We start from the raw sequence: 26,519 nt of genomic DNA on the forward strand, positions 1-26,519 counted from the left end.
TCATTTTTAAAATGTGATTTTTAATTCTGTACATGTAATAAATGTGATGACAAGGTATTCAGTGTTGATTGCTTTTAAGGTCACAATTCCACATGTGCTTGACGTCGCTCCCTTGGAAAAGCGGTTAGAAATGGTCAGTTTCTAATGAGTCCCACACTCCACTCTCAGCACAGGCTTCCATTGCACAAAGATTAATATCCTAGAGCAGAGAGACTCCACCTGCACAAAACCATAAGCCTTCACACAGATTTAGAACATAATATTAAATCATAACTGATACATGATGATCAAGCACATGTAATATACAGGTTACTAACAGACCATACAGTAAAGAAAAAAAGAGAATTTAAAAGGGAACTCAATGAATGCCAGAATGCTTCTGTAATGTATGCCCAATTACTGAACCATCTGAAGGGAATTGACAACTCCCATCCTCCAGAGAGGCTCATCTGAAATTCAACTCCCTGTCCGGGCATCCGTAGGGATCCATATTCCTCATCAGGACGCAGAAACGACACTAACGTATACGTTTTAGGCGTATCTGCATCTTGCGGTGGATGAGGGTGATGGCAAGACAGATAATATGCAGATAATATTCGTCGGGCTCTTGAACAGCTTTCCCTCTCTCTTTCAAAGATAAGTTAATGCATAGACTTTTATTTCAAATATTTTCTGAGTAAAAGACATTTTGAACGATTGACAGCACACTTCACACTCCCACAGAGTCTATTAGGTTTTTCACACACATTAAAAAGGTGAAAATTACAGAAATTAGACAAGATAAACAAAATAACGGATGAAAAAGGAGAGACACGATCAGTAAGGCCAAGGCTGAGAGCGATAAATCAAAGGGAAACAGAACTTAAGCAGAAAAAAAAATACAAATAGTTGGGTAGACATGAATCTAACTTGTCCTAAAACATCTTTGATTCATATTGGAATCAGATGAAGGATTTCATTTCACTGTATTCCGAGTAGGTCTAGATTAATTTCTAATTCGGTTATTTTTCTGTCCCTCTGTACCTAGAGGCCATCAATCAGTGCTAGTGTTTCTCACAGTCAAAACACCCAGTACAATCAGCATCGAAGTTCATAGTCAAGCACACTCTAAAACCAGGTAGCTGTTCTGAAGATGTTCGTTTCACAAAGTGGGTTAAGCTCTAATTGAGGCTACGTAACCTGATCCCAGATCAGCTGTAGAGCGGTAACAACAGCATATCTGCTTCCCTATCACAGTCTCACGAGCCTGCCATCAAAAGAGAGGAGGAGAAGGTCGGGTCAAAACTCCCACCACTAAAACCAAAAGAACACCGTAATCTGACGAAGCAACATTTCCTTTAAAAGGTGGCATCTTCCTCAAGAGTCTGGGTGGATGAGATTATACTTGAGGAAGAGAAGATGATGGGCAAAGGGATTTTGTTTATTATGTTAAATAAAAAGTTAAAGCGCTTCTGAGTACAGAGCCAAGGGAGGAGGAGGAGGAGGAGGGTGGACCCGATGCTCCTAGCTCAGGAGCTGACGAATCTCCTTGTGCATGTGACACAGGAAGTCCACATAAGAGGCCCCACCGTTGTTGCTCTTATCCTCCACCAGGAAGTGCTTGAAAATCAGCTCCAGCTTGTCTTCCTGTTTCACCACCATGAGCTGAAAGACAACAAGAAGTTAAATTCATTCATTCTTAGGTAAAAAAAAAAAAAAATGAATGCAAGTAAACTAATGGAGGAAAGAACATTAGTAGCAGTTGTAGGCCTACAACAAAGTGGCAAAATTACAAATATAAATTACATAAAGTTAAACAAAACCACAAAATAAATAAATAAATAAATAAATGTCAAAACAATTACCATTTTCCAGAACCCACCCATTAAAATAAATACATTAATTAAATCCCCAGCATGACTATGTGGTCCAGAAAGAGGTCGCGGACAGTGTGAAAGCAAGCTAGGTTCTTTTTCCATGCTTAGTTCCCTTTTTTGGTCTAAATATGGTTCTTTTAAGGAGGACTCCAGTGTAAAAACACCATATAATCATGAGTGACCCAGTAGTGAGAAATAAATCACAGATGAACATTAATCTGGACTGGAAAATCCTCCCTTTTTCCCCTTAGTCAAAGTCATGCATAATTCCTGGATTATCTTGCCTTCATATTCCTCATGCTCATCTCATTTTGCTAATAATTTTATTGTACTGAAGAAAAAATAAATAATAATCTCAACACAAATGATCTAAGCTTTCAGAAAAGTAAACAATCTTTTCAGCTGTCCAAATCACGAAAATCTGCAAAAGCATAATATCAAGCCCTGTGACGTATTTACCTTCATGTATCGTGAGCGCTGTGCCCTGACAGACTCGATAATCTCCCTCAGTCTCTTTGAAAAAGGATTATCCAAAGCCGGCAGAGAGGTCTAAACCAGCAAAACACACAATAAAAATGGCCAATGTTCACATAAATTTTTTAAAGACAAAATTTAACATGCAAAAATAGTTTAAGTATCTTGGGTAAGGTGTTAAAGTTTCATGTGCTTATAAGGTGGAGCTATAAAACTGCTTCTGTATGAGGTAAAAAAACCGAATGATTTGTGGACAATATGCATGCGTTTTATTTTATTTTAAATATAGCATTTATAAAGGGTCGTACCATGCCGGGGTCTATCTGGCTGAAGGCAGTTGTGCCAAAGATGTTCTGAAGCAGCTCCTGCTGGGCATTGACCCCCACCCAAAGGAAAATATTCAATCCGTTCTCTAAGAGGTACACTCCTCCCCTAGACAGTCTCTCCTCCGAGTCTCTCACTGCCACAGGCAGAGACATGCTCTCAACATCCAGCTGTTGCTGTAGAGAAACCGAGAACGTAACCATCACAGCTCAATTACAAAATCAAATGGGGTGATATTATTGTTTGTTTCTCACCAGTGGAAGCAGCCGAGGGTAGAAGAACACATGGCTTTCGGCCACATCCATAGCGCTGACCAGCTGTCTCAGGTAGGCCCGGTCATCCAGGGAGACGTCCGCCCCGGGCTGCAGAACGTCACTCTTCAACACACAGTTCAGATACACGGGCAGCAGCTTCATACATTCTGGTAAAATCAACTGTACACAGACAAATAGACAAGAAAATATCAATACAATGTTGGATGACAGAATTATTGAGATATATATGAGAGCAGTAAATAGATAGAATTTATTTTAATCGTGATTAATCGCATAGGCCTACTTATTGTGAAATTAAGCATACATCATTAATCTTGTTTAACTTGTTTATTTAGTCGTCATTTGCTATATCCAGCAAAGTAAACTATCTAGGGCTGCAACAACAAATTGGTAAAATCGATAATTATAGATAATGATACAACGAAAATAATCAACAACGAATTTGATTAACGATTAGTCGCGTCTACGCGCTGTGACCGGAAAACAATCAGCCAGTCATGTTGCTTTACAGTAGTCTATAACCCATTTCTAAGGACAAAACGCACATGGAAAATAGCGGAGTACACAGAGTGAGCTGCTGAAAGAAAGGTACATGATCAATTTATATAAGCAGTCCATATAGTTCATAAATTTATGCACACCAAAGCACCCATGAAAAAAAAGAAAATATTTTTCTGGGAGATGAGAAAAAAAAAGAAAAAAAAAACTAAACTATCCACCTTGACCTGACTCTATATACCTACTACAGGGATCCATTCAGAATTACTAAACACAGCAACATACACAAGACAGACAAAAACATTATCATGAATGTGTGTGAAAATGTACTGAATGTGGTGAAACGTGTCTGTGCATTGTGCATGAATACAATGTGCGATCAGTGCATCAAGAGCGCACATACACTGTTTGTTTGCACATCAATATAACGGACTCACGCATGCTTACTGTACCACTCCTGTACGTCACTGCAATCGTCTTTACCTTGATTACAATCTGCAGCTATCAAAACTTTACAAGCGAGGGCGCTAGTTTGCTTTATTCAGCCGAGAAACGTAGTTTGCATATCATCTGGCCATTCAGCTGTTTAATTTTTTGACGTTCTGTTAAGTCTGTATTTCACACAGTGTGTTAGGGCTCGCGCTCTTCAAAATATGACAGAGCTCGTGTTTTAGAGCTTAACAGACACTGGAATGGATTCATTGAAAATGGCCGCAAGTGAATCACTGTTCTCTCTGATAAGCCTGTTTTTTTTTTTTACATTAGCGCTGTTTTGGACTGATTGTGTGAATGAATTTGCTTACTGGATAATTGGGCCGAAAACTTTCCTGGAGTTTAGCAGCTAAAAATGTGCTTATGTGCTTCAGAAATGTATTTGCGTAAAATTATTTTAATGCCTTAAGGATTTTTAATTAATTGCATGTGTTAACGCTGACAGCCCTAATAAAAATAGGGTTTGAAATTAACATCGACCAAATGCGGGTGAAAATCCAACACATTGTTTTCTAATCCTCGTCATTCACATAGTTCTCCATTAAAATACAACGATTTAGGACAAATATATGTACGTACTAACTTCACCCTAGGAGATCTTGTATTGTACAAGATATTTATTGTATATACATCGCACTTTCTCTTTCCATTTGCACTGTTTTTTTAAATACCTTACTTCAAACTCATCGACGCCACTGTTCATTCTTGAAGTGAACTTTTGCCTGTATTGTGATTAGATTCAATGTTTTGGATTGCCGCATTGAACTTGAGAACGCGAGTACATAAAGACGCGACCGGTGTGCGATAAACCTGCCTGTGAGATGTCTGCGGTGTGGCGCTTCCCGTCTGCTGTGCCGCCAGAGCCCTAGGAGACAATTAAGAGACTACTTTTTCCAAACCGTTCTCATAAATGCCGCATGTCCAAGACTTTTGGTCAAAAAGCACCCTAGCGTATTTATTGCCACGTGCAGGTAATTATAAGAGAAGTCACAGAGAATTTTGTTTTTATTTTTATTTCCATTCTATTCTATTTGAACGTTATCCACAAAATATTGACTGTCGTAAAGCTGAAAACAATACAATGATTCAGAATCAGATTTAATAATAAATATATTTAAATCTAAGCTGTGACTTTGATGATCTGGTTTATTTCTGATATTTATGTTTTGGCTAGTAGATGTTCTGAATGGCTGGTAACAATTTAATAGCCAAATTGGCTGGTGAGTGAAAAAGTACATTTCAAACCCTGTGTGTGTGTATATATATATATATATTTATTCAGTATATAATATTTTAATTATATGTATACACACTACCATTCAAGTCAAAAGTTTGGGCTCGGTAAGATTTTTTTATGTTTTTGAAAGCATCACCGTGGCTTGAAATATTTGAAATATTACAATTTAAAATAACTTTTTTTATTTTAATATAGCCCATTTAAAAATGTGATCTATTCCTGTGATTTCAAAACTGAATTTTCAGCACCATTACTCCAGCCTTGTGTCACATGATCCTTCAGAAATCATTATAATATGCTGATTTGGTGCTCAAAAAAATGTCTTATTATCAATGTTGAAAACAGTTCTGCTGCTTAATATTTTTTTCAGGGTTCTTTGAATGAATAAAAAGTTCAAAAGAACAACATTTATTTAAAACAAAAAGCTTTACTGTCACTTTTGATCAATTTAATGCATCCTTGCTGAAAATAAATAAATATAAATATAAATACACATACATATATATATATATATATATATATATATATATATATATATATAACCGACCCCAAACTTTTGAATAGTAGTGACACTACTTCACATGTTCAAAGGTTTGGGGTCTATATAACAACGAATCCTGGAAAAACAGTTTACACAAAAAGAATTTAAGCATCACAGCTGTTTTTTTAATATTGATAATAATAATAAATGTTTCATAGCAACAAATCAGCATATTAGAATGATTTCTGAAGGATCATGTGACACTGAAGACTGGAGTAATGATGCTGAAAATTCAGCTTTCCATCACAGGAATAAATCACATTTTAAAATAGATTCAAACAGAAAAGTTATTTTAAAATGTAATATTTCGCAATATTAAATGTTTTTTACTGTATTTTTGATCCAAAACATGCAGCCTCTGTGAGCATAAGAGACTTTTTAAAAACAAAAATCTTACCAACCGCAAACTTTTGAATGGTAACTTGTTGTGTATATATAAAATCATTAGAAACAGTATTTGTCTTCATTTTAGCACTGTTTTTGTGGGTGGGTTTCTTTACTTACCTGTCCTGCTGAAGATGGACTGGCACAATTCTTGCGGTAACAGGCTAAGATCTGTGCACACTGATTCACCAGGCTATCACGTACATTCTTGGTAGGACTGCTGAGTACACTCCGATATGCTGCAAACACATACAAAATTAAAATTAAAAAAGATTAATTCAGATGATCCCAGAACAATAAAAAAAAAATAAACTGGACCTTTAAGACTCTTAAAAGAAAATGACCTATATTATGATGATTAACTAACATGTGAAAAGCGTAATAATGCCCCACGAAGCTGCTGAATATGTAGGTGTTGATGGTTATGACGATCAATCATGACAATTGATTCATGACTTTGCAGTGACGGTCTAGTTTTATTAAAATATGTGTGTTGACGGAGGAGGGAACTTTCCCTCTTAAAAACAAAACTAAAACCAAAACAAAACAAACAAAAATGTTAATCAAAAGAAAATAAATAAAATGAAAATAAAATATAGCAAAATAAAACAAAATCTTAAATGGGGTTGTTGGGAATCAAAAATTGATTCCAATTGATCCTTCGCAGGGAGCTTGATTGACAGGTGATCTGACCAATCATCCTTCGCCATCCGCCATATTGTCCGACAAAGCAGTCAGGAGAGTTAGTAGATTAACATGGGAGGATTTGAACTTGAAAAACGGAATGTACTACTGATGCCTTTCTGCGGTTAAAACAACATTCCTTCTTATGTTCATGTTTATTTGATGCTATAAATGAACTAGAAGGAAGAGATGATCAGATCACAAGCAGCTTTAACTGATGCTCTACAGCGATCTGTCACGACACATTAAAGAGCCACAAAACGGTATTTATTGTTTAAATTTCTTCTTTTTTTTAAATGACCAAATTTGAAAGACGAGACTTTGTTTAATATCAAAAGTAACCGAAAAGTAACCTGGTCTGTCCTGTCTGTCAGCGTGTTGTCAGTCCGCGATGTATTTTTCACTGCGTGAGAACATGGTGTGTGTGTGAGAGAGCAGCGTAGCTTGTCGGACATAGCGACAGTAACTAAGGGGGGCGGGTCTTTGCGAACGGTCAATTCTGGAATCAAATACTTAAGGTCAGGAATCAGATACTTAATTTCAATTCCTCTTATCGATTCTTTTGTGTGCATTTTAATGACTTTAAACCAAAGAAGACTTGCGCGCTGTTTTCTGTGCTAAGCACACAATCCAAAACACGCACAGAAAGCTGCCTCTCATACTGTAGTGCGTGATAATGAAACGAGTTCTCTTCCGCGTCTTTTTGCACTTGAATGGACAAATACACACAAAAATATGTAAAAAATATCCTCATAAACATTTAGTTATGTCATTAGTAAACAAACAGTTGACAAAGAAAATGTATGTGTAACAGTATAAATGGATCTGTGCAGCTCTTAAAGTGACAGCATTCCTGCAAAATTCACCCGCTGTTCTTAATAATTTTGTAACTACATTTGTAATGTATATGTAATTTATTTATAAAGTGCAGCGTTATTTTACATTTGATTTCGGTTTCTGTACCTGAATACCTGAAAATCTTAAAACACTTTTCAATCGTATCTTTGTTCAGTTGTATTTATTTGTGCATTGCTAATTTGTTTATTCATTCTTTTTTAATTACTGAGTGTTTACTTGTTTTTAATAATGCTTGAAATTTATATTAGTTAGGCTAGTTGTTTTTGCTTTGATTTTTTTAAATCCTTGTGTAAGTGTCCCTTAGCCTGTTGATTTTTATTTATGGTTTTCAGCTACAATTAAATGTTTTGCAATAAGACTTAGAATAAATGTAAATGAAATCCAAGTTTCTTTTTTTACCTTTTTGGAATTGAAAATAGGAATCGATGTGCAGAATCGGAATTGTTCAAATTAAAATGAAACGATATAACAGAGGTGGCCCATAGAATACTACTGCAGGAAGCAGTGAGAAGGTGTTGATCCAACCGGTTTGAGAGGATGTGTGTGGTTTCACTCACCATATTTGACGAAAAAGTTGATGATGGTGTCAGTCTCACAGTTCCTGTACAGGTCTGCCAGCTGAGAGCAGCAGTTCACGGCCATGTTATGGATCCGAAGCCGTCGCTGACCGTTGCAGCTGGTGTACAGAACAGCACACTGAAGGGAGAGCAAGAAAAAAAAAAAAGTACAGACAAAAAGGTCAGCACGGCTGAGGTGATTAAATGTTGAGCTGACTCAATTCAGTGTGGCTGACACTTCACATATGTGTGCGAGACTAGACACACACCTGCATTAAAGCTCCAGTTTCCTCGCTGAGCTTGTCGTCATGTCTGAACTCCACGGTAACTGTCTTGTCACAGTCTAGTCCTGCCAGCTCTACATCTGTGGTGTTGCTCATGTAGAAGGAACCAAAGAAGTCGGTTGCCCGGATACCTGCCACAGCACCGCACACAAGTTCAACTCAGCCTTTATGCCAGTATTTTAAATCAATGATAAAAAAAATGTAATAAATAAACAGGAAGTGGATGAAGGTCAAATGGCTTTATCATGTCTTCGAAAGTTGTGTACTAAATATTTATAATAATATGTAATTAAAAAAAAAAAAAAATCGGGACCAAAGAACAGTGATACAAACCAAATCATAAAATTACACATTTATAAATTTGGGCTTTTTGTGGGGCAATTAGAAATAAATCTGTCGTGGTTTGAAAGTGGCCCTCTTGGCTTTTGAAGTTGAGCACCTCTGTCATAATGAGAGGGAATTTACACCACCGTTCAAAAGTTCAAAATGCTGAAATGGTAATAAGAAATGTTTCTTGAGCACCAAATCAGCATATTAGAATGATTTCTGAATGATCATGTGACATTGAAGCTGCTGAAAACTCAGCTCTGACATCACATGAATAAATTACATGTTAAAATATATTAAAATGGAAAACAATTATTTTAAATGATAATATTTAAAAACTGTTTTCCTGTATTTCTGATATATGCTGCATTGAATTAGAAACTTTATTCTTAAACTTTTTTTTTCTTTTTTTTTAAATCATACCAACCCCAAACTTTTGGATGGTAGTGTATAAATATATTGCGGTAAGTAAATGGCAGGATGAAGAAAAATCAAACTATAACATTAAAAATCTGGTGTATAGATCTGTGTATTCACCTGTGCTGGTGCGGACCCTCATCACTGCATCAAAGCCCACCTGCTTCTGCACATCTCTCCGCAGGTCATTGAGGAAACGCTCCTGGTCAGACGAAGCCTGAAATAAACCATAGTGTGAATAATCATAATGCATGTTGTTTTTGGTTAAGGAGATTTCTTTGATCTGGTCATGTATGGTAATATAACTGGGTGGTATAGTTCTCTCTTACCTGGAAGTAGGTGTATTTGTAGATGGATCCGCCTGTTGAAGTGGGGACCACCCCTAACGTTGCTACATCAACATACTGGTTGGGAAAGATGAAAAGGTCCACACAGCAACCCTGCGCCACACACTCCTTGGCTAAGGTGTTGTAAAAACTAACTTGTGGCTGGAATAATGACTGCAAAAGAAATAGGAGGAACTTCAGGATGTGTCGAATGGAGAGGGTCTTCCTAAAAAAACGTCCTTATAAATACCACAATAAAAATACTACTCCTGTTACAATTAGGGATGGGCGATATGGGCTTAAAAATATGATATTACTGGTATTTATTGCGATAACGATATTAATCACGATATAAATATAGTACCATTCACCACTGTTTTTGGCTAAAGTGATAGCTGCATGCATTCTTGAGAGCCTCAGAAACACAAACATTGATCTAAAGTACAACATACCCATCATCAAATAGGCTCCTATAATATACCAATTACATAAAAGAATAAAAAAACAGTAAAAATCCAAACACCAGCCCTTGAAGAAATGGAAAAGTTGCAGTTTCTTCTGTAAACGTGCAGATAATGTTTAAACAGGCCTAGTTCAACTGTACTGAAAAACCTCACACAGTAATAATTCAAATCAATTACAAGTTTGAAATGTAAAAAACTAACAATAATACTGATAAAATAATAATACTATTTATAATAATATTTAAAAATTTTAATATTTACTATTTAAAATAATAATACTATGAGCGCTCTCAGTAAAGCGACGGCGAGTCGGGCGCCTCACACTAGCGTTTACTGTGCGTCAAATACACTGTGCATTCATTGGGATGAACTGAAACAGTGCGCTTTACAAATTGCTTGTCGGAGAGCGAAACTTCTAAGCACTCAGTCCGTGTTCGGCGAGTGAAATATATCTGTGTGTACCAGTTCCAGATTGTAGAGGTAGCTCCTCGTTCCTTCCGCCAGGGCAGTTGTTTTTGCTGCATGTGAGCTGCGATTGGGTCTCAAACAGAAATACGTCACCAACTAGGCTTTATCGCTATTATCGAGGGAAGACTAATTCTTATCGTCGGGAGAATTTTTACTGGTATAGCGCAAACGAAAATATATCGCCCATGCCTAGTTACAATGTTCCCATAGTTCTCAGTCTCTGTCGTGACAGAGATTAGAGATTAGAGTAGAGATTTGAGGAAACGGTCATGGTACCTTCTCTTTATCAGTGCCCACTAGTTTCTTATCCTCCCTGTTCTTCAGTTTGCCTGGAGCCTCAGCAATGGGAAGAGACGAGTGGAAAACAAAGAGCTTACCAGCACAGTCTGCAGCCTAGATGACAAAACAGAAATGTCATTATAACAGAATGTTTGCACTCAGGGTAGACACAAAATACTCAAGCCAAAAAACCCCAAAAATTCTTGCATGAATAACACTACACTTTTCTGAAATGCTCCATGTAACGTCTCGAAAAGGTGCTACAAGGCTGACATAGTTTTGAACCACAATGAGTTGCGGGAATCATTAACATTCATATGATGATGTACACTCACTGTAGACTATGAAACTTGTGCTGATGCAATAAGATCACATACCTTGAGTGCTTCCAGTCCGGCCTGAATAACAGGCCCAAACACAGTCTCAGTTTCCCGTGTGTCAGCAAACATCTCAGGAATCTGATCCAACAAACTGGGGGGCAACAAACATTTTCATAATCAATCCACTTCGACGGTCAAAATTCAGGTACAAAGCCTTCAATATTTCCGTTTCTTTTTTAAAGAAATTGTTCATTTTATTCATCAAGGATGCATTAAATTGATCTAAAGAGACAGTAATGACATTTATAATTGTACAAATTTTTTTTTTAAACTTTCTATTCTTCAATGAATCCTGAAAAAAAAATTATGCATAAAGATTTCCACAAAGATATTAAGCAGCACAACATTGATAATAAGAAATGTTTCTTGAGCACCAAATCAGCATATCAGAATCATGAGAGAATGACAGCCAGAGTAATGGCTGATAAAATTCAGCTTTGCAATCACAGGATCACAGAATCATCATTTTAAATTGCAGTAATACATTACATAATATTACTGTATGTTGATCTTACCAACCCCCAAATTTTGAATGGTAGTGTACAAAAACCGAAGCCTACCTCTCAATAACCATCCTGGACTCCGAGACATTGACCAGAAATCCATCCAGTAGGGGCACAAACATGTCAGCCACATCTGACACCACCATCATCTGTGGCTGGGCAAGGGAGGCCTTCACGTTATAGAAATGAAGCACTTTATTGTAGGTGACAAAGCCAACTCGAATGTTTGATTCCACATCAGGATTCTGTCTGCAGAAACAATAAATAGGCAATGTCAAAATTATACTATTGTACATGCAGAAACACCCTCTCAACAGATTTTTGTAGTTGTTTCTGATGGTTCAAACTTTGAACTCTCACCTGGGCAAGTAATCCAACAGTGTCTTCAGCTCCTGGCATACGATTCCCACCATGCCATTCTTCACAGCATTATAGGACACGTCAATCAGGAAGATGAAGGCTGGCGGTTGAGGAATCTTGTTGTTCTGTCAATAAATAATATTTAATTCAGCAATCTCACACATATCAGCACAGATTGAAGTGGCACGATTGGAACTTATACTGTACCTTACAGTAGTCTACAGTAGCCATAAACTCATAACTGCCCATTGAGAGCTCCGGTCGGTCGTAGCAGTCCACCCTCTTCCCTGTGTGATCCAGATGCTGGAAGTAATGGGGAGGCACTAGGAGAGTGAAAGGAGAACAAAAACAAAAACATTAGATGTTGATTAGGATGAATTCAACATGATAAACGTGTTCCTGGAACATGACTAACCCTCGGTGACACAGCTGCAGAAGCCACACTGGAAACGACGGCCACCTTCAATAAACTGCATGTATGGGCACATATAGGCCTTACAGCGATTACAGCGGATGGGACCAGTTTCTCCATGATCCACGAGATATGGTAGTGACTGCCAGTAAAAAGGAATGACATGCCATTACCCACAGGCCCTTTTGCAATCATTTTGCAAAAGGCAATAAACAACATTCATATGTGGCCTTTTACCTCATCTGGAGGCAGAGTGGCCAGGGGTTTAATGACAGCAGCCAGGGGCACCTGGGACTGTTTCGCCATGTCGGCATTGCAGGGCACGTTGTAGGCTGTACAACGGATGTAGCGTGGACTCGCATTCCCTTTAAAGAGATGAATATAATGCATATTTTATTCAAACCCGTAATATCGTGGAATAAAGCCTACTGTTTTACTTATGATAAAAAAAAATGTATGCAGTATAAAGAATTTAGCAAGTATATTAAAGCTAGTTTTCCATTCCAAAACTACACTAAATGTATCCAATTTCTATTCTTACCTTGATCTCTAGCTTGGAATTTGGTGGTAACAAGAGGTGGGGCTTGACCTCTGACCCCTGTAGTAAAAGGTTCACTTCCCTTGTTTGCTTTATCATCCTCGATAACCTGAATCTGAGAGAACAAACATCAGCCTATGAAAGAGTGGCACACCTTTATTCATGAACAAACACACAACCCAACCCAACCTTACACCTGATAAACCTCTATATGCCCATATAGAACTAATCCAAACAGGATCAGCAAGTTTAAAAGTTTAGTGCCACATCTGCTCATCTAAAACAGATTAAAGGAATATTCAGGGTTGAATAAAATAAGCTTAATAAACAGCACCTGATACATGCTGTCTCAATCTGTTTGGCTCTAATATTATTGAACAGTCCCATAGACTTCCAAAACAAGAGCATATAGTTCTAAAACTCAGAAACGAGTTAGCATTTAACTTTCGGTTCCATCATCCTAAAGTAAAAATGTTCTTGGTTAAATGCCTGAAATAAGGTCTGTGGTTATCAAGCCTACTCATTGTTTTTATTGGTAAATATTATCTTGATGAAAAAAAAAAATGTGCAAGAAACTGCATTATTAGTAGCTTATTTTCTGCAAAAATCAAAAAGCCAATGGAAAATCTTTTTGCCAAGGGAAATCCTTGACTTCCGGTAATGGTAATGTTAACTTCCGGGTTGGCCAACAAAATTACGTCAACCCTGCAGCTCTATTACTGCCCTCGTCATCCCATAGATGCCATTGACAGAGCTTGAGTAGCATCTTACCCAGAATATTCCTTTAAATGATGGGCCATAATGTTTATTACATTAGAGACAGCCTATTAAACCATAAATAAGAACATGCCAGTCATGCACACACGGTCACTATATAGCATGCGGGAGTGTTGATAGGAATGGTTTTGGGTGGGTACCAATGACTGCTCTAAACATTATAAAATACAAGTAAATTATCCCAAATCATTCAAAGAATTTATTGATTTAAATGGATAAAAAGACGAAAATTGTCATTATTTACTCTCTCTCATGTCGTTACAAACCTGTGTAACTTTCGTTCTTCTGTGGAAAACAAAAGAATACATTTAGAAGAAAGTTGGGAACCAAATCATTGACTTCCACAGTATGAACAAAAAAAGGTATAGAAGAAAGTAAGTCACCGTTCTGGAACAACATGAGGGTGAGTAAATGCTGACTACTCTCATTTTTGGGTGAACTATCGCTTTAAGTATTCATGTTATACATATGTGTCCATTTCAACAAGGAAGTTGGTCTGTTGCACAGAGCTATCATCTAAGCTCCATAATAAGAACAGAGAATAAAATATTCATCTAGATAGTCACTGGCATCCCTATGAGTAAGGAACAGAGAAATCGGGATACAGTATAACAACACAGAACAGCAGAGAGACACGAGGCACTTACTGGACTGGGGATTGCGTCTGGGTCTATTCTATGTCTTGTTTTCTGCACAGGCGGCATGTCACAGGCTTGCTTTACATTTTAACAATTTAGTCAGCAAATTATAAGAGAGGAGAGAGATAGAGAGAGAAGCCAAAACAAAAGAAAAAGAGAGAGAGAGCAGAGAAGATAAACAGAAGTGTAACCACAATTATGGTTCCTCTGTTTTTTTTCCAGGCCTAGAATTATTGATGATTAATCACACTGTTTAGCAGGCAGTATAAGAGACATGTGTGCAGTTATTGCGAGGTGGCACGTGCAGAATTTTCAAGCCTTAAAAATCTATGAATCTGGATGTTGTTGTTAATTATAGCCACCATAGTGCATGCACATCAGACACAGGAGACTCCAGAAGCCTTTCTTAACACAACCACATCACACATCTATATACATAGATATTCTTTATAACATACTGAGGGTATGACTGTGTGTATGTGAGTGAGGGTGTATCCAAGTGCATTAGTACTGAAAATGATTGATTAATATATATATATATATATATATGTATATATATACACTCACCTAAAGGATTATTAGGAACACCATACTAATACTGTGTTTGACCCCCTTTCGCCTTCAGAACTGCCTTAATTCTACGTGGCATTGATTCAACAAGATGCTGAAAGCATTCTTTAGAAATGTTGGCCCATATTGATAGGATCGCATCTTGCAGTTGATGGAGATTTGTGGGATGCACATCCAGGGCACGAAGCTCCCGTTCCACCACATCCCAAAGAAACTCTATTAGGATTGAGATCTGGTGACTGTGGGGGCCATTTTAGTACAGTGAACTCATTGTCATGTTCAGGAAATCAATTTGAAATGATTCGAGCTTTGTGACATGGTGCATTATCCTGCTGGAAGTAGCCATCAGAGGATGGGTACATGGTGGCCATAAAGGGATGGACATGGTCAGAAACAATGCTCAGGTAGGCCGTGGCATTTAAACGATGCCCAATTGCCACTAAGGGGCCTAAAGTGTGCCAAGAAAACATGCCCCACACCATTACACCACCACCACCAGCCTGCACAGTGGTAACAAGGCATGATGGATCCATGTTCTCATTCTGTTTACGCCAAATTCTGACTCTACCATCTGAATGTCTCAACAGAAATCGAGACTCATCAGACCAGGCAACATTTTTCCAGTCTTCAACTGTCCAATTTTGGTGAGCTCTTGCAAATTGTAGCCTCTTTTTTCTATTTGTAGTGGAGATGAGTGGTACCCGGTGAGGTCTTCTGCTGTTGTAGCCCATCCGCCTCAAGGTTGTGCGTGTTGTGGCTTCACAAATGCTTTGCTGCGTACCTCGGTTGTAACGAGTGGTTATTTCAGTCAAAGTTGCTCTTCTATCAGCTTGAATCAGTCGGCCCATTCTCCTCTGACCTCTAGCATCAACAAGGCATTTCCGCCCACAGGACTGCCGCATACTGGATGTTTTTCCCTTTTCACACCATTCTTTGTAAACCCTAGAAATGGTTGTGCGTGAAAATCCCAGTAACTGAGCAGATTATGAAATACTCAGACCAGCCCGTCTGGCACCAACAACCATGCCACGCTCAAAATTGCTTAAATCACCTTTCTTTCCCATTCTGACATTCAGTTTGGAGTTCAGGAGATTGTCTTGACCAGGACCACACCCCTAAATGCATTGAAGCAACTGCCATGTGATTGGTTGATTAGATAATTGCATTAATGAGAAATTGAACAGGTGTTCCTAATAATCCTTTAGGTGAGTGTATATATATATATATATATATATATATATATATATGTGTGTGTGTGTGTGTATGTGAACATAAAAACGGAAACAAACTAAATTAACAGGAACAAACAAATACAGAAATTAAATAAAGTTTAATCGTTCTGAACAGAAACGGTTATTTAAAGTTGCCATTAACGGTTTAATAATGTTATTTTATCGTATACATTTTAATTTGGCAGTCAACCAATCATGAATTCAAATAGTACAGTCTATGCAAGCCTATGCTATCATTGACACATCTGATCCAGCTAATCAAGTCCTTAAGGCTTATTTGAAAACTACAGATGTGTGTGTTAGAGCTGGTTGGAACTAAACTCTAAACTAAAGGACTGTGGCCCTCCAGGAGCTGATTTTGACACCCCTGGTGTAGAACCTAGGGAAGTTCATTTCGGGGTTTTTTCCTGTCCAGACAATTGATGCCCGTTAACCGATCATTAACCGTTTACCGACAAGATAATGTTAAATTAGAATTAATGGGTGTCTGTGACCAATTAAAAATATGAATTGGCTGTCACTAACGATTATCTTGGTAATTGAGTAAACGGTCGATTATTTTGATATAATAAAAATAGACTTAAGCACAGAACTAAGCCTTTAAAATGACTTAAAATATATATATAATAACAATGAGGCAATAATATTTGGCTCAAATAAAGTATCAAAAGCAAGTAATCATATTACATACATCACAAACAATATTAGGCCATGAGACGGGACCCCAAATTTGGGCTACCGGTACCATTTTGAGGGATTAAATTTCTTTTTGATTTTCATGAAGGTACACATCTCTAGTGTTGGAAAATGTGTGATAGCATCCGATCCATGGTAGCTTTCATTAGAAATCAACACTTAAATCATCCTACCTCAAGGTAAGGTGTTCAGTGACTACAAGAGAGAAAAATTTATCCTTTTATAATTTTAAAAATTTATTTTAAAAAATTATATTTTTTTTATTATACAAATTTATAAAAAATTTATACAATTTTTATAAAATTTTAAATTTATTTAAAGATAAATTCATTTATCCTTTTTCTTGACATATGTTTGAAAATCGTCCTCCGTAACCAAAAACTACCTTGAATCTAATGCTATCACACATTTTTCAAATACAGGGTCATATACCTACACAAAAATCACCATGCGATTTAATCCCTCAAAATGGTACCAATCAACCCTCTGTCTCACGGCCTATATGTATATAAAAGGAATAAAAAGACCTATACGCGAAATATATTCAACTTAAATAATTAACAGATTAACAGAACAAAGGAAAAAACTGTAGCGTTTCGGTTAATTTTTGTGATTTGCTCCACAAACAAGTTCACGGAAAGGAAACAGAGATGGCAGAAAGCGGCATCCTTATATTCTTTATTTTACAAAAGCACAAAGTTTTGTTTTAATTGTGAGGGTACGCAAATAAAAGTAGACCCTTTAGAGTTTCGAATAATGTCCCACTCTTATCTTAGGGCCCTTTCACACCTACCTTGTTTGTTCCAGATTTTCGGACTTTTCAGTTTGATCCGAATCAAAATTACAGGTGTGAAACCTCCCCCGGACCACGGTCCGGACCAAACAGACAAAATTTGGTCAGACGAAAAGAGGTAGTCTCGGTCCGGATCAAACTGAACAAAGGTTTGGTTCGTTTCTAGTGTGAAAGCATTTTCTGTATGGTTCGAACTTTCAGACCATTTACAGGAAGATCCGGTGGTTCTCCCAGGATTGCTTGCAGTCTTCTCCTCCTTTCCTGCCGGCGACGATAAAATGTTCGCACAACGAGGATGTTTATTTGGCGAATTTGAACTAGCCTCGAGTATAGTTGGTGCTGCAGGTAGTAATGCGGTAATAATAACACTATAGTGGCAACGATATGCATCTGTTCATAAATTCTTGTCAAAGTTACCCGCCGAATTGACAACACACTGACGTCAGACGCACTTCCGTTTACAAACCAATCAATGTCAAGTTGCAGCCCACATAGATCATGACGACAGGACGCACGTATGTAAAGTTCTTTAGTGCGCTCGCATAATTGCAATGTGAAACCAAAACATACCGGATGTATAAAATGTATCAAAACATGACCTTTGGTTCGGACCTTGGTGCGGACTTTCAGGTGTGAAAACGCCCTTAATGACCATAAATGATAGTATTTTAAGTTGCTTCCGCTGTCATAAGGAAAAAATTCCGGTGATCACGCAGGTGCCTCACGCGCACACACACACACACAACATATTCTAGCATAGAGTGACACGCGCCATAATCTGAAAACCACGCCCACCGGGGTGGAAAACGAACCAACCCTCTCCACTGGCTTTGTATTGCATGAGGCTGCCTCGTTGTCATTTCTTACAACAAAAAACACAACAATGCCTAAAAGCTGCTGTGTGACTGGGTGTAAAGCAAACAAGCTAAAAAACCCAAAACCAAATTTTTGTTGGATTTTTTTTTTTGCGTGAAGAAAACTAACCCTTTCTAATAAAACCATTTTTGGAACGTTAATGTTACAGAAGTAATGCATGAACAGAAAAGTTAAAATATCGTTTCTGCATGGAGTGAACTAATTTTGTTTAAAGCCCTAAAACACACTTGAGAAATTAACACAGTAGATGTGTGGGACAAGGTGTGGTGGACAGTGATTTTGAGGTATTTGTGTGTGTCAGATCTGAGCTGTTCATACCGGGCTTGGAATAGAATCAGGATCAAGCCTCTTCGGGGCGGCTGGTGCTGGGGCAGGTCCAGCGGGTGGCGCTCCATAATTTGGCTGCCCAGAATACGGTCCTGCATAGCCAGGCTGGGGACCTCTGACCTGCCCGAAAGCACCTGGTAGGGAAAAAATATCATTGGCAAATCAATTCACAAAAATCAAAGTCTTGTGAATTATTTAGGGTTGTTAAAATTTAGTTCACCCAAAAATAAAAATTTGTAATTGTTCCAAACCTGTATAGCTTCCTTAAATACACTGACATGTAACTGTCACATGATTATTCAAAAAATAGTTTTAAGCTAGCAACAATGATGCGCACCATTTTGTTGAGGGGGATATCCCTGCATTCCTGGCTGTGGTGGTGGCCCTGACAGGGCAGCATTGATAGGACTAGGTGGCATGCCAGGTTGTGAAGGGGGTACATGATTAGCCTGTGCCATTAGAGGCCCTTGTGATGCCATTGGAGGACCTTGCATTCCAGCAAGGGGAGGCCTCGGTGGAGCACCAACTTGTGGTGGAAACCCAGTAGTGTTTGGAGGTGGACCTGAGTGGTAAGGTGAGGGTTGGGAAACTGGTGGTTGGGGTTGCATGCCTCCTGGGAGCTGAGATGGAGTTGAGGTGGGTGGTGGCCCTCCAGGGAAATTGGAGAGTTGGGAGGTGGCAAGTGGAGGTCTTGGGAAAGAGGGCTGTGTTGGAGGAAGTGGGCCTCCATATGACTGGGTGGGACCTGGAGGCAGGGATGTGGAAAAGGGAGGCTGAGAGACAGGCGGAACTTGAGAGAAGGATTGTTGAGAAACAGGTGGTGGGGCTTGGGGCTGAGTGGGGCCAGTGGAGGAGAAAGGCGGGGCAGCATTTGGGAAAGGCTGCTGGGCAGGAGGTGGAGCTCCGTAGTAGGACCTAGGGGGAGCCTGAGCCATAGCTTCAGTAGGTGGAGGCTGTGTGGGAGCAGTGGAGGTGAGTGAGAAAGTGGGAGGAGCTGCAGGTGTGTAGGCAGAGGAGATAGGAGCCTGGGATACAGAGGGAGGGGCTAGAAAAAAAAAGAACAAATTGTTGATCACTGCAATGCTCTAAATCTTTTTATGATGTTACATTTTTCAAAAAAGGTTATTTACCATAGCCTGGGCCTGCAGGGGATGGTACAGTGGAGCCAACCTGCATGCTGGCCATCTGATTGGTCATCTGCTGCATGCTGACAGGTGGAGCTCCAAACTGCTGGTCGTACGGGGGCTGAGGACCAGAGAGATTCACCACAGCTGGAGTGTAAGGTTGAGACACTGGAAGCCTGAACGAGCAATTAAAGTAAGATCAAAGTAAGACAAGACAATGCAGAGAAACCATGAAAAATAACTCACTTTGCATTCATTAAGCATCGAAGGGAAATTTTTTATAACCCATTTTTTAATGTCAACTACAAAACTGAAGAGGTGTAACGCATAAGCCAAATAAAAATCGATAACAGGGAAAGAGTGAAGGAACATGGTTATGTGCTGAAATGACAGGTCACTGACCTCTGTGGTGGAGCACCCATCGGAGGTGGTCCATTTTGAGTTTCTCCTTGCCCAAACTGAGAATAGTTCTGGGCAGCTGAGACAGGTGGTGCCCCTGAAGTGGGGGGTCCTCTCATACCTTTAGGAGGAGAGACAATAAATAATTAAAAAGTTCAATGTTCGAGTGAAGGCCAGGACACACCAAGCCGACGGTCAGCCATCGGACAATGTCGAGCAGTTTTTGAGCGTCGGTCGGCTTAGTTTTTTTGGTGTGTTCCGCACCGTTGGCTCTAATCGGAAGCCGTCGAGTTTTTCTGGGCTGATTCAGCATGTTGAATCTGCGTCAGGCCGTCAGTGAGAGAGAGAACTCTGATTGGCTGTTCAGCTTAGCAAACGAGTCAGTGCACGTGAATAAAAGCAAAAGTGATCAAAGAGAGCAGAGAAGTCAAGTTGGTACAGACAGAAGGCTGTTCTATTTTAAATCATCTTACCCGAGCATTTGAATGCACGAATATTTTCAAAACAAGCCGACTGGAATGAAGAAAGTGATCAGCGTGATGGATATCCAAAATGGTAAGCAAACGCTGCTTTGTTTACGGTTTGTATATCTGCAGTCCTAGTTTCTGTTTCCCTTTTTGAATGACGAAAATAGACTATTGATACCTGCTGATATAGACAGACATTTACTTACACGCAGGCGCAGAACGCCCGTGCTAGTTGAGTCGCCTTTAGTCCTTTTGGTGTGTTCAAGCGCAGCTTTTTGGCCCAGACACAGACAACAGAGTCAACTTTTGTCGCTGCTAGTTCTTTGATGTCGGCTTGGTGTGTGTCCCAAGCTTAACACACTTTTGATTTCAAACTTTTATGATTATCTGAGCAACAAAAGGCATTTAATATAAGCAAATAATGCAGCCTATAATATAGACTTGTTTGTCTTTACACTTTAGACATTTTTTCTTTCTCTCTCACTCTTTCTCATGACAAAGAATTTTTTATTGCAAAGAATAAACATGCAAAAATGTGGGACCTAAACGAAACTGGAGGGGATGAGAAATTATTATAGGCCAAAAGCCCAAATGTATTTTGTTGCAGTTGATTACATCACCAGCCAAATGTGTGCAAACTAATTCTGTATAGACAAAGGGAATTTTTGCCTGGTTTTGGTACCAGTGTCAATTTTGTACTGTGTATACAAGCATTACAAATATACCAACGCAGTCAAATAACCCCCTTGGTTCTTGTAAGGGAAAGTAAGTTCACTCAATGAACATGTAAGGATGCTTAACATACTAATGTTCAATCCTAACATGTACTGAGACTATTGTAAAAAGAGAAAATTATTGAGAAAAAAAAAGTGATCTAAATATCATCAGGCAGGCAGAATCACTCTCTTTCCACAGCAGGCTTTTGACTGCATCCTGCTGTTTACATTGCCACAGGTGAAGCAGCGCCCAGCCATCCCGCACAATATAGTCAATTGCAAATTGCAGGGAATAGAGAAGAGGACAGGCTGCTAAGCAGAATTAAACCAGTTACCTAGGTCAAGAGGAGAGGAGGAGGACAGGTCAGAGACTAAGTTTGTTGCAAGAGTCTTAGTGGGAAAGCTTGCATAAGGAGAATATCCTGCAATACAAGAAAGAGAGAGAAGTAAAAAATGGGAATAAAATGTGAAAACAGGAGATGACAGGTAAAAAGAGGAGGCTGGGAGGGATAAATCTGGCTGTCACTTTCTTCTTCGTGCTCTGAACAAGCACAGCTTGAATATACACAAGAATACAGACCTTGCAGATTGACCTTAAAGTATTAGTTCACCTCAAAATAAAAATTTCCTGATAATTTATTCACCCCAATGCCATCCAAGATGTTCATGTCTTTCTTTCTTCAGTGGAAAAGAAATTAAGTTTTTTGAGGAAAACATTTCAGGAATTTTCTCCACACAATGGACTTCAACGTTAACCAAATTGTTGAAGTCCAAATCAATGCAGTTTCAAAGGGCTTTGCAGAGCTTCAAAGGGCTCTGCACGATCCCAGCTGGGGAATAGGGTCTTATTTAGCGAAACGATCTAGTCATTTTCTTTAAAAAATAAAAATGTATATCCTTTAACCACAATTGTTCGTCTTGTGCTGGTCTGCAACGCGCCAGGCATTACGTAATCACGTTGGAAAGGTCACGCTGGATGTAGACGGAAGTACCGCCCCATTGTTTTAAACATCCAGGATACGCACACGAAAAGACCATTTAAAACAATAAACTGACACAAACACATAAATATGTCATTCAACATACAATAAAATTTGAACGATCCTCCTCCTCCGCGCTTGTAAACAAAGGGGTGGTACTTCAGTCTACATCCAGCGTGACCTTTCCAACGTGATTACGTAATGCGTGGCGCGTCGCAGACCAGCACAAGACGAACAATTGTGGTTAAAAAGTATATACATTTTTATTTTTTTAAGAAAATGACCGATCGTTTCGCTAGATAAGACCCTATTCCTCAGCTGGGATCGTGCAGAGCCCTTTGAAACTGCATTGATTTGGACTTCGTTGAAGTCCATTGTGTGGAGAAAAATCCTTTCCTCAATGTTTTCCTCAAAAAACTTGGCATTGGGGTGAGTAAATTATCAGGACATTTTCATTTTGAGGTGAACTAATCCTTTAAAACCCTATTAAATGATAATAACCTGTCATAAACATTTTCTGAATCAGTCACAATCATATTGTACTTTCACCCCCTTACCTTGCGGTGGACCTTGTTGGTAGGCAGAACCCGGCCCGTTATAAGGTGCGTACTGAGCTGGATATCCCGATGGCACGTGGCCACCCCCATAGCCAGGCTGAGGGTAGCCCTGATACCCAGGCTGAGGCTGCCCATAAGGAGAGGCCATGTGAGGTTGCTGGTTGACATTCATTCTCAGTTCATCCCTAACTCTGAAGAGAGGGCAGAAAAAGGGGAAAAAGGATAAGGAGAAAGTGAGTGAGTAAATCTATATTTATGAGGTACTGCTGTGAGAAGTGCTTAAGAGGTCTTGTTAGTCGCTCTGATGCTTTCAGAGGTCTAAAGACATGTGCTGGTGGACTGCTGGCACAGCAAAACTCCCGACTAATCATTTAAGCTCAGACCAGTGCAGCAAATGTTGACATAAAAAGAGAAATTTGCCCGAAAAGCTCTTTCACTCTTCAAGCCAAAAAAGCTTTGGGATTTCTAAAAGCAAGCAACACAAGGAAGTTGATGAGCAAACAAATAACATGTGCATTTCACTTTAATTTGAAGTATCAGAATCAAAATGATTCATTTATGATGGCAAAACCCATTTCTGCATAGACTTTAACCCTGTTTAAAGTGAAATATGATTCAGTATTCAAGAGGAATTGTTGTTAATGGAAAATATAGGCCTACATCTCATCTGTTGTATTCTTTGGTCAAATAATAAATCAAGACCCTTAAAGTAAACATTAGCAACCCTTTTAACTTGCATAATGTGACATTTCTTAATGAAACAGTTAAAAAAAAAGAAATTACAACCGGATTTGAATTATCAAAGGGGAATTGATTGGATCATGTTGCAGATCAGAATAGAGCCAGATGTGAATGAAAGCTTGCAGTGGATCATGGAAGACTATGTTGAGGTCAAGTTCATCCTGAAGATGGTTTTGCCATCATTAATTTGGGAACACTTTACTTTAACACTGTTTATTAGTACGTATAAAGCACATATTAATGCCTCATTCTGCATGACCATATTCTACATCCCTTAATCCTACCCAATACCTAAACTTAACAACTACCTTATTAACTATTAATAAGCAATAATTAGGTGTTTGAGACAAAAGTCGTAGTTAATAGTGAGAATTGGAAGTGTGAACATTAATTTTATTAAATTAATGTTAACAGGCATGAAACTTTCACATTAACTATTGGCAAGAATTTAGAAAGGTACAAAAGTAGCCTAAAATATCCATATTTGGATATTAGTTAGCATTAACTAACAGCCCACATAGCCTAGTAAGTATTGCCAGCCAATTGAGCCAAATAAGAAAAAGAAATTCAGAACCGAACAAGTTATTTTGTTGTGATTCATGAAATTATGTATTATAATTAACAAATAAATAAAAGAAAATGCATTAATAAAGTAAAAAGGTTAAATTGATTTCATGTCAACTTTAAACTATGCCTGAAAAACCTTGATCCTTTTAAAACTCTGCATAGGCATAACACTATTTAAGAGGACTGATGATAGACAACAAAAGTAACCTATTTTCAAAAGAAAGCACACCCTAACAACATTCACAGAACACAGCAGATGTATGACGGAAATACTTTCACACCCATCCCAAACATCTGAGACTCGACAAACTCACGACAAACTGAAGTAACTTCTGAAGCTGATAACATAATAGTGTTTAATAGTGTCTCCCACATATCAATTTCACAAACATCAATGAAACACAAGCAGACTGTAGTCTACTCAAATGAAACCATTAGTGCCTGCACACTTGCTTTCTTTAATAGCAGACGTTACAATGAAATCAAAATGCATATGGAAAGTAGATTCAACAGCTATTATGAAATATCTAGATCTAAATATAGACTTCAAAGCATCTTCTATAAAAATACTGTTCCTCAGGTTTATAGCATGTAACAGCTGAGAAGCTTGAGCACAACGCAGCCTTGAATAATATGTTGAATAATTCAAGGCAATGGATACCGTAATAGTATACAGTATCCCATGTGTGAGGACTTCCAGAGATAAACACGCTTATTTTCCATCTATCTGTCTGAAATTAAATGACAGGCCTGCTGCATGACCTGAATATACTCATCGAAGTTGTGTACAAGATCACAACATGGGTGACAACGTTATGTAAAGGGAAACCAGCAGACGTGGAAATTCAAGTCTGAGACTCAAACTCGAGTAGCAAGTCTTTTGACCCAAGCAACTGGTTTCATGACCTAAGGCTTAAAGACACTGATGATCAAACAACCAAGCTGCCTCTAAAATTGCTTGTCCATCTGTGGAATGGATTTGACCAATAAGCATGGTAGAAAAGTGAGATCCTCTAAAATGTTGAAATGAAAATAGAGATACATACAGTTGTCAATAAAGGGGCGTGGTATACAGTAAAATAAAACATTTCTCAGTTACCCATTACTTTACTATGGGGAACACTAAGAGAAATGTCCTTTTTAATGGATTTTCACAAAAAAACTGTGAGAACCTTACTTGTTCAGTTTAAGTGAGCATAACTATCTTCTTGACAACTTAAGAAAAGAAAAGATGTATTTCACTCCACGTCAGAGACTCTAACGTGTCTGGAAACCAGTGTCGTGCTTTCACTTTCATTCACACAAATTTGGAAAATGTAAACAAAAGAGAGGGACATGAGCGTGTTACGCGAATAAAAAACAAAACAACTAAAATACAGTAATATCATGATATTAAGAGACTCCAAGTAGAAGAAATGTCAAACAACTTGAGAAACTAAATCATAACATAAAAGTGAAGTCAAACAGATGCATTACAGCACCAACTCATGTGCTATTAAAAGTAAATAACATACTATTAACTGGGCCATTAAGTTATATTACACGCGTTATGCTTTAATACATAACTCTATTTTTTAAATCACTATGTGGCGAATAAGGACATTAAATCCACTCACTCTCTCACCTCTTGCTAAGCTAATTTGAGATGTTTACCGTAGCCGGTTATTAAAACACAATCAGGAAATGACCCACTTGGTCTGCCAACACGGATCTTACCTCAATAAACCCTTATATCGTATGAATTACAGCTAAATGTGTCACTTGAATGTATTAAATATAGATAAAGAGCATAAATGACTCGACGCTGCGGCTCGCGCTGAATGTGCTAAGCTAAGCTAACAGTGACAGGGAAATAAATAACCAAATAAAATAACAAATATCTAGCGCCATCTGACAGCTCACCTCATAAACAGCTCGATGGGTTAAGGAACGATTCGTCAGGGCGCCGTTCCGGTTCTAAACGCCGGTAAACGCGACAAGGCTACCGTTCTTTCACGGAAAGAGCAGAGAGACAGACGTTTAATCCCTTCCTCACGCGCACCGGAAGAACTGAGGCTGTATGCCACGTCCACATCCGGTCATGATGAAGTGGTAGATTATGATGATTATGATGAAGGACAT

The 26,519-nt window shown here is 38.5% G+C and overlaps 1 protein-coding gene across 6 annotated transcripts; it reads right to left on the reverse strand.

Annotated features, from left to right (window-relative positions):
• On the reverse strand, window positions 1-26,468 carry sec24c (SEC24 homolog C, COPII coat complex component). Of its 6 annotated transcripts, XM_056233683.1 has the most exons (26): window positions 26,301-26,468; window positions 23,091-23,281; window positions 21,889-21,975; window positions 20,374-20,491; window positions 19,978-20,147; window positions 19,185-19,892; window positions 18,839-18,981; window positions 14,363-14,431; window positions 12,942-13,053; window positions 12,638-12,765; window positions 12,404-12,542; window positions 12,196-12,311; window positions 11,989-12,113; window positions 11,686-11,877; window positions 11,123-11,216; window positions 10,743-10,859; window positions 9,538-9,708; window positions 9,329-9,425; window positions 8,450-8,595; window positions 8,181-8,319; window positions 6,202-6,320; window positions 4,734-4,784; window positions 2,909-3,088; window positions 2,639-2,830; window positions 2,316-2,405; window positions 1-1,644 (listed from the first exon to the last, which is right to left on the reverse strand). In XM_056233683.1, the coding sequence occupies exons 1-26, from the start codon at window positions 26,303-26,305 to the stop codon at window positions 1,504-1,506; spliced, it is 3,840 nt and encodes a 1,279-aa protein (XP_056089658.1). In that variant the 5' UTR covers window positions 26,306-26,468; the 3' UTR covers window positions 1-1,503. The 6 variants fall into 6 exon arrangements, with proteins under 6 accessions (XP_056089658.1, XP_056089661.1, XP_056089660.1 ...); XM_056233686.1 differs by lacking the exon at window positions 21,889-21,975 and having other exon boundaries at window positions 26,301-26,467; XM_056233685.1 differs by lacking the exon at window positions 14,363-14,431 and having other exon boundaries at window positions 26,301-26,466.
• Between the last annotated feature and the right edge of the window lie 51 nt (window positions 26,469-26,519).

The sequence above is a fragment of the Rhinichthys klamathensis genome, unplaced genomic scaffold (genome assembly GCF_029890125.1).
Source record: "Rhinichthys klamathensis goyatoka isolate OS25496 unplaced genomic scaffold, OSU_Roscu_1.1 h1tg000376l_1, whole genome shotgun sequence".
Lineage (NCBI taxonomy): Eukaryota > Metazoa > Chordata > Actinopteri > Cypriniformes > Leuciscidae > Rhinichthys > Rhinichthys klamathensis.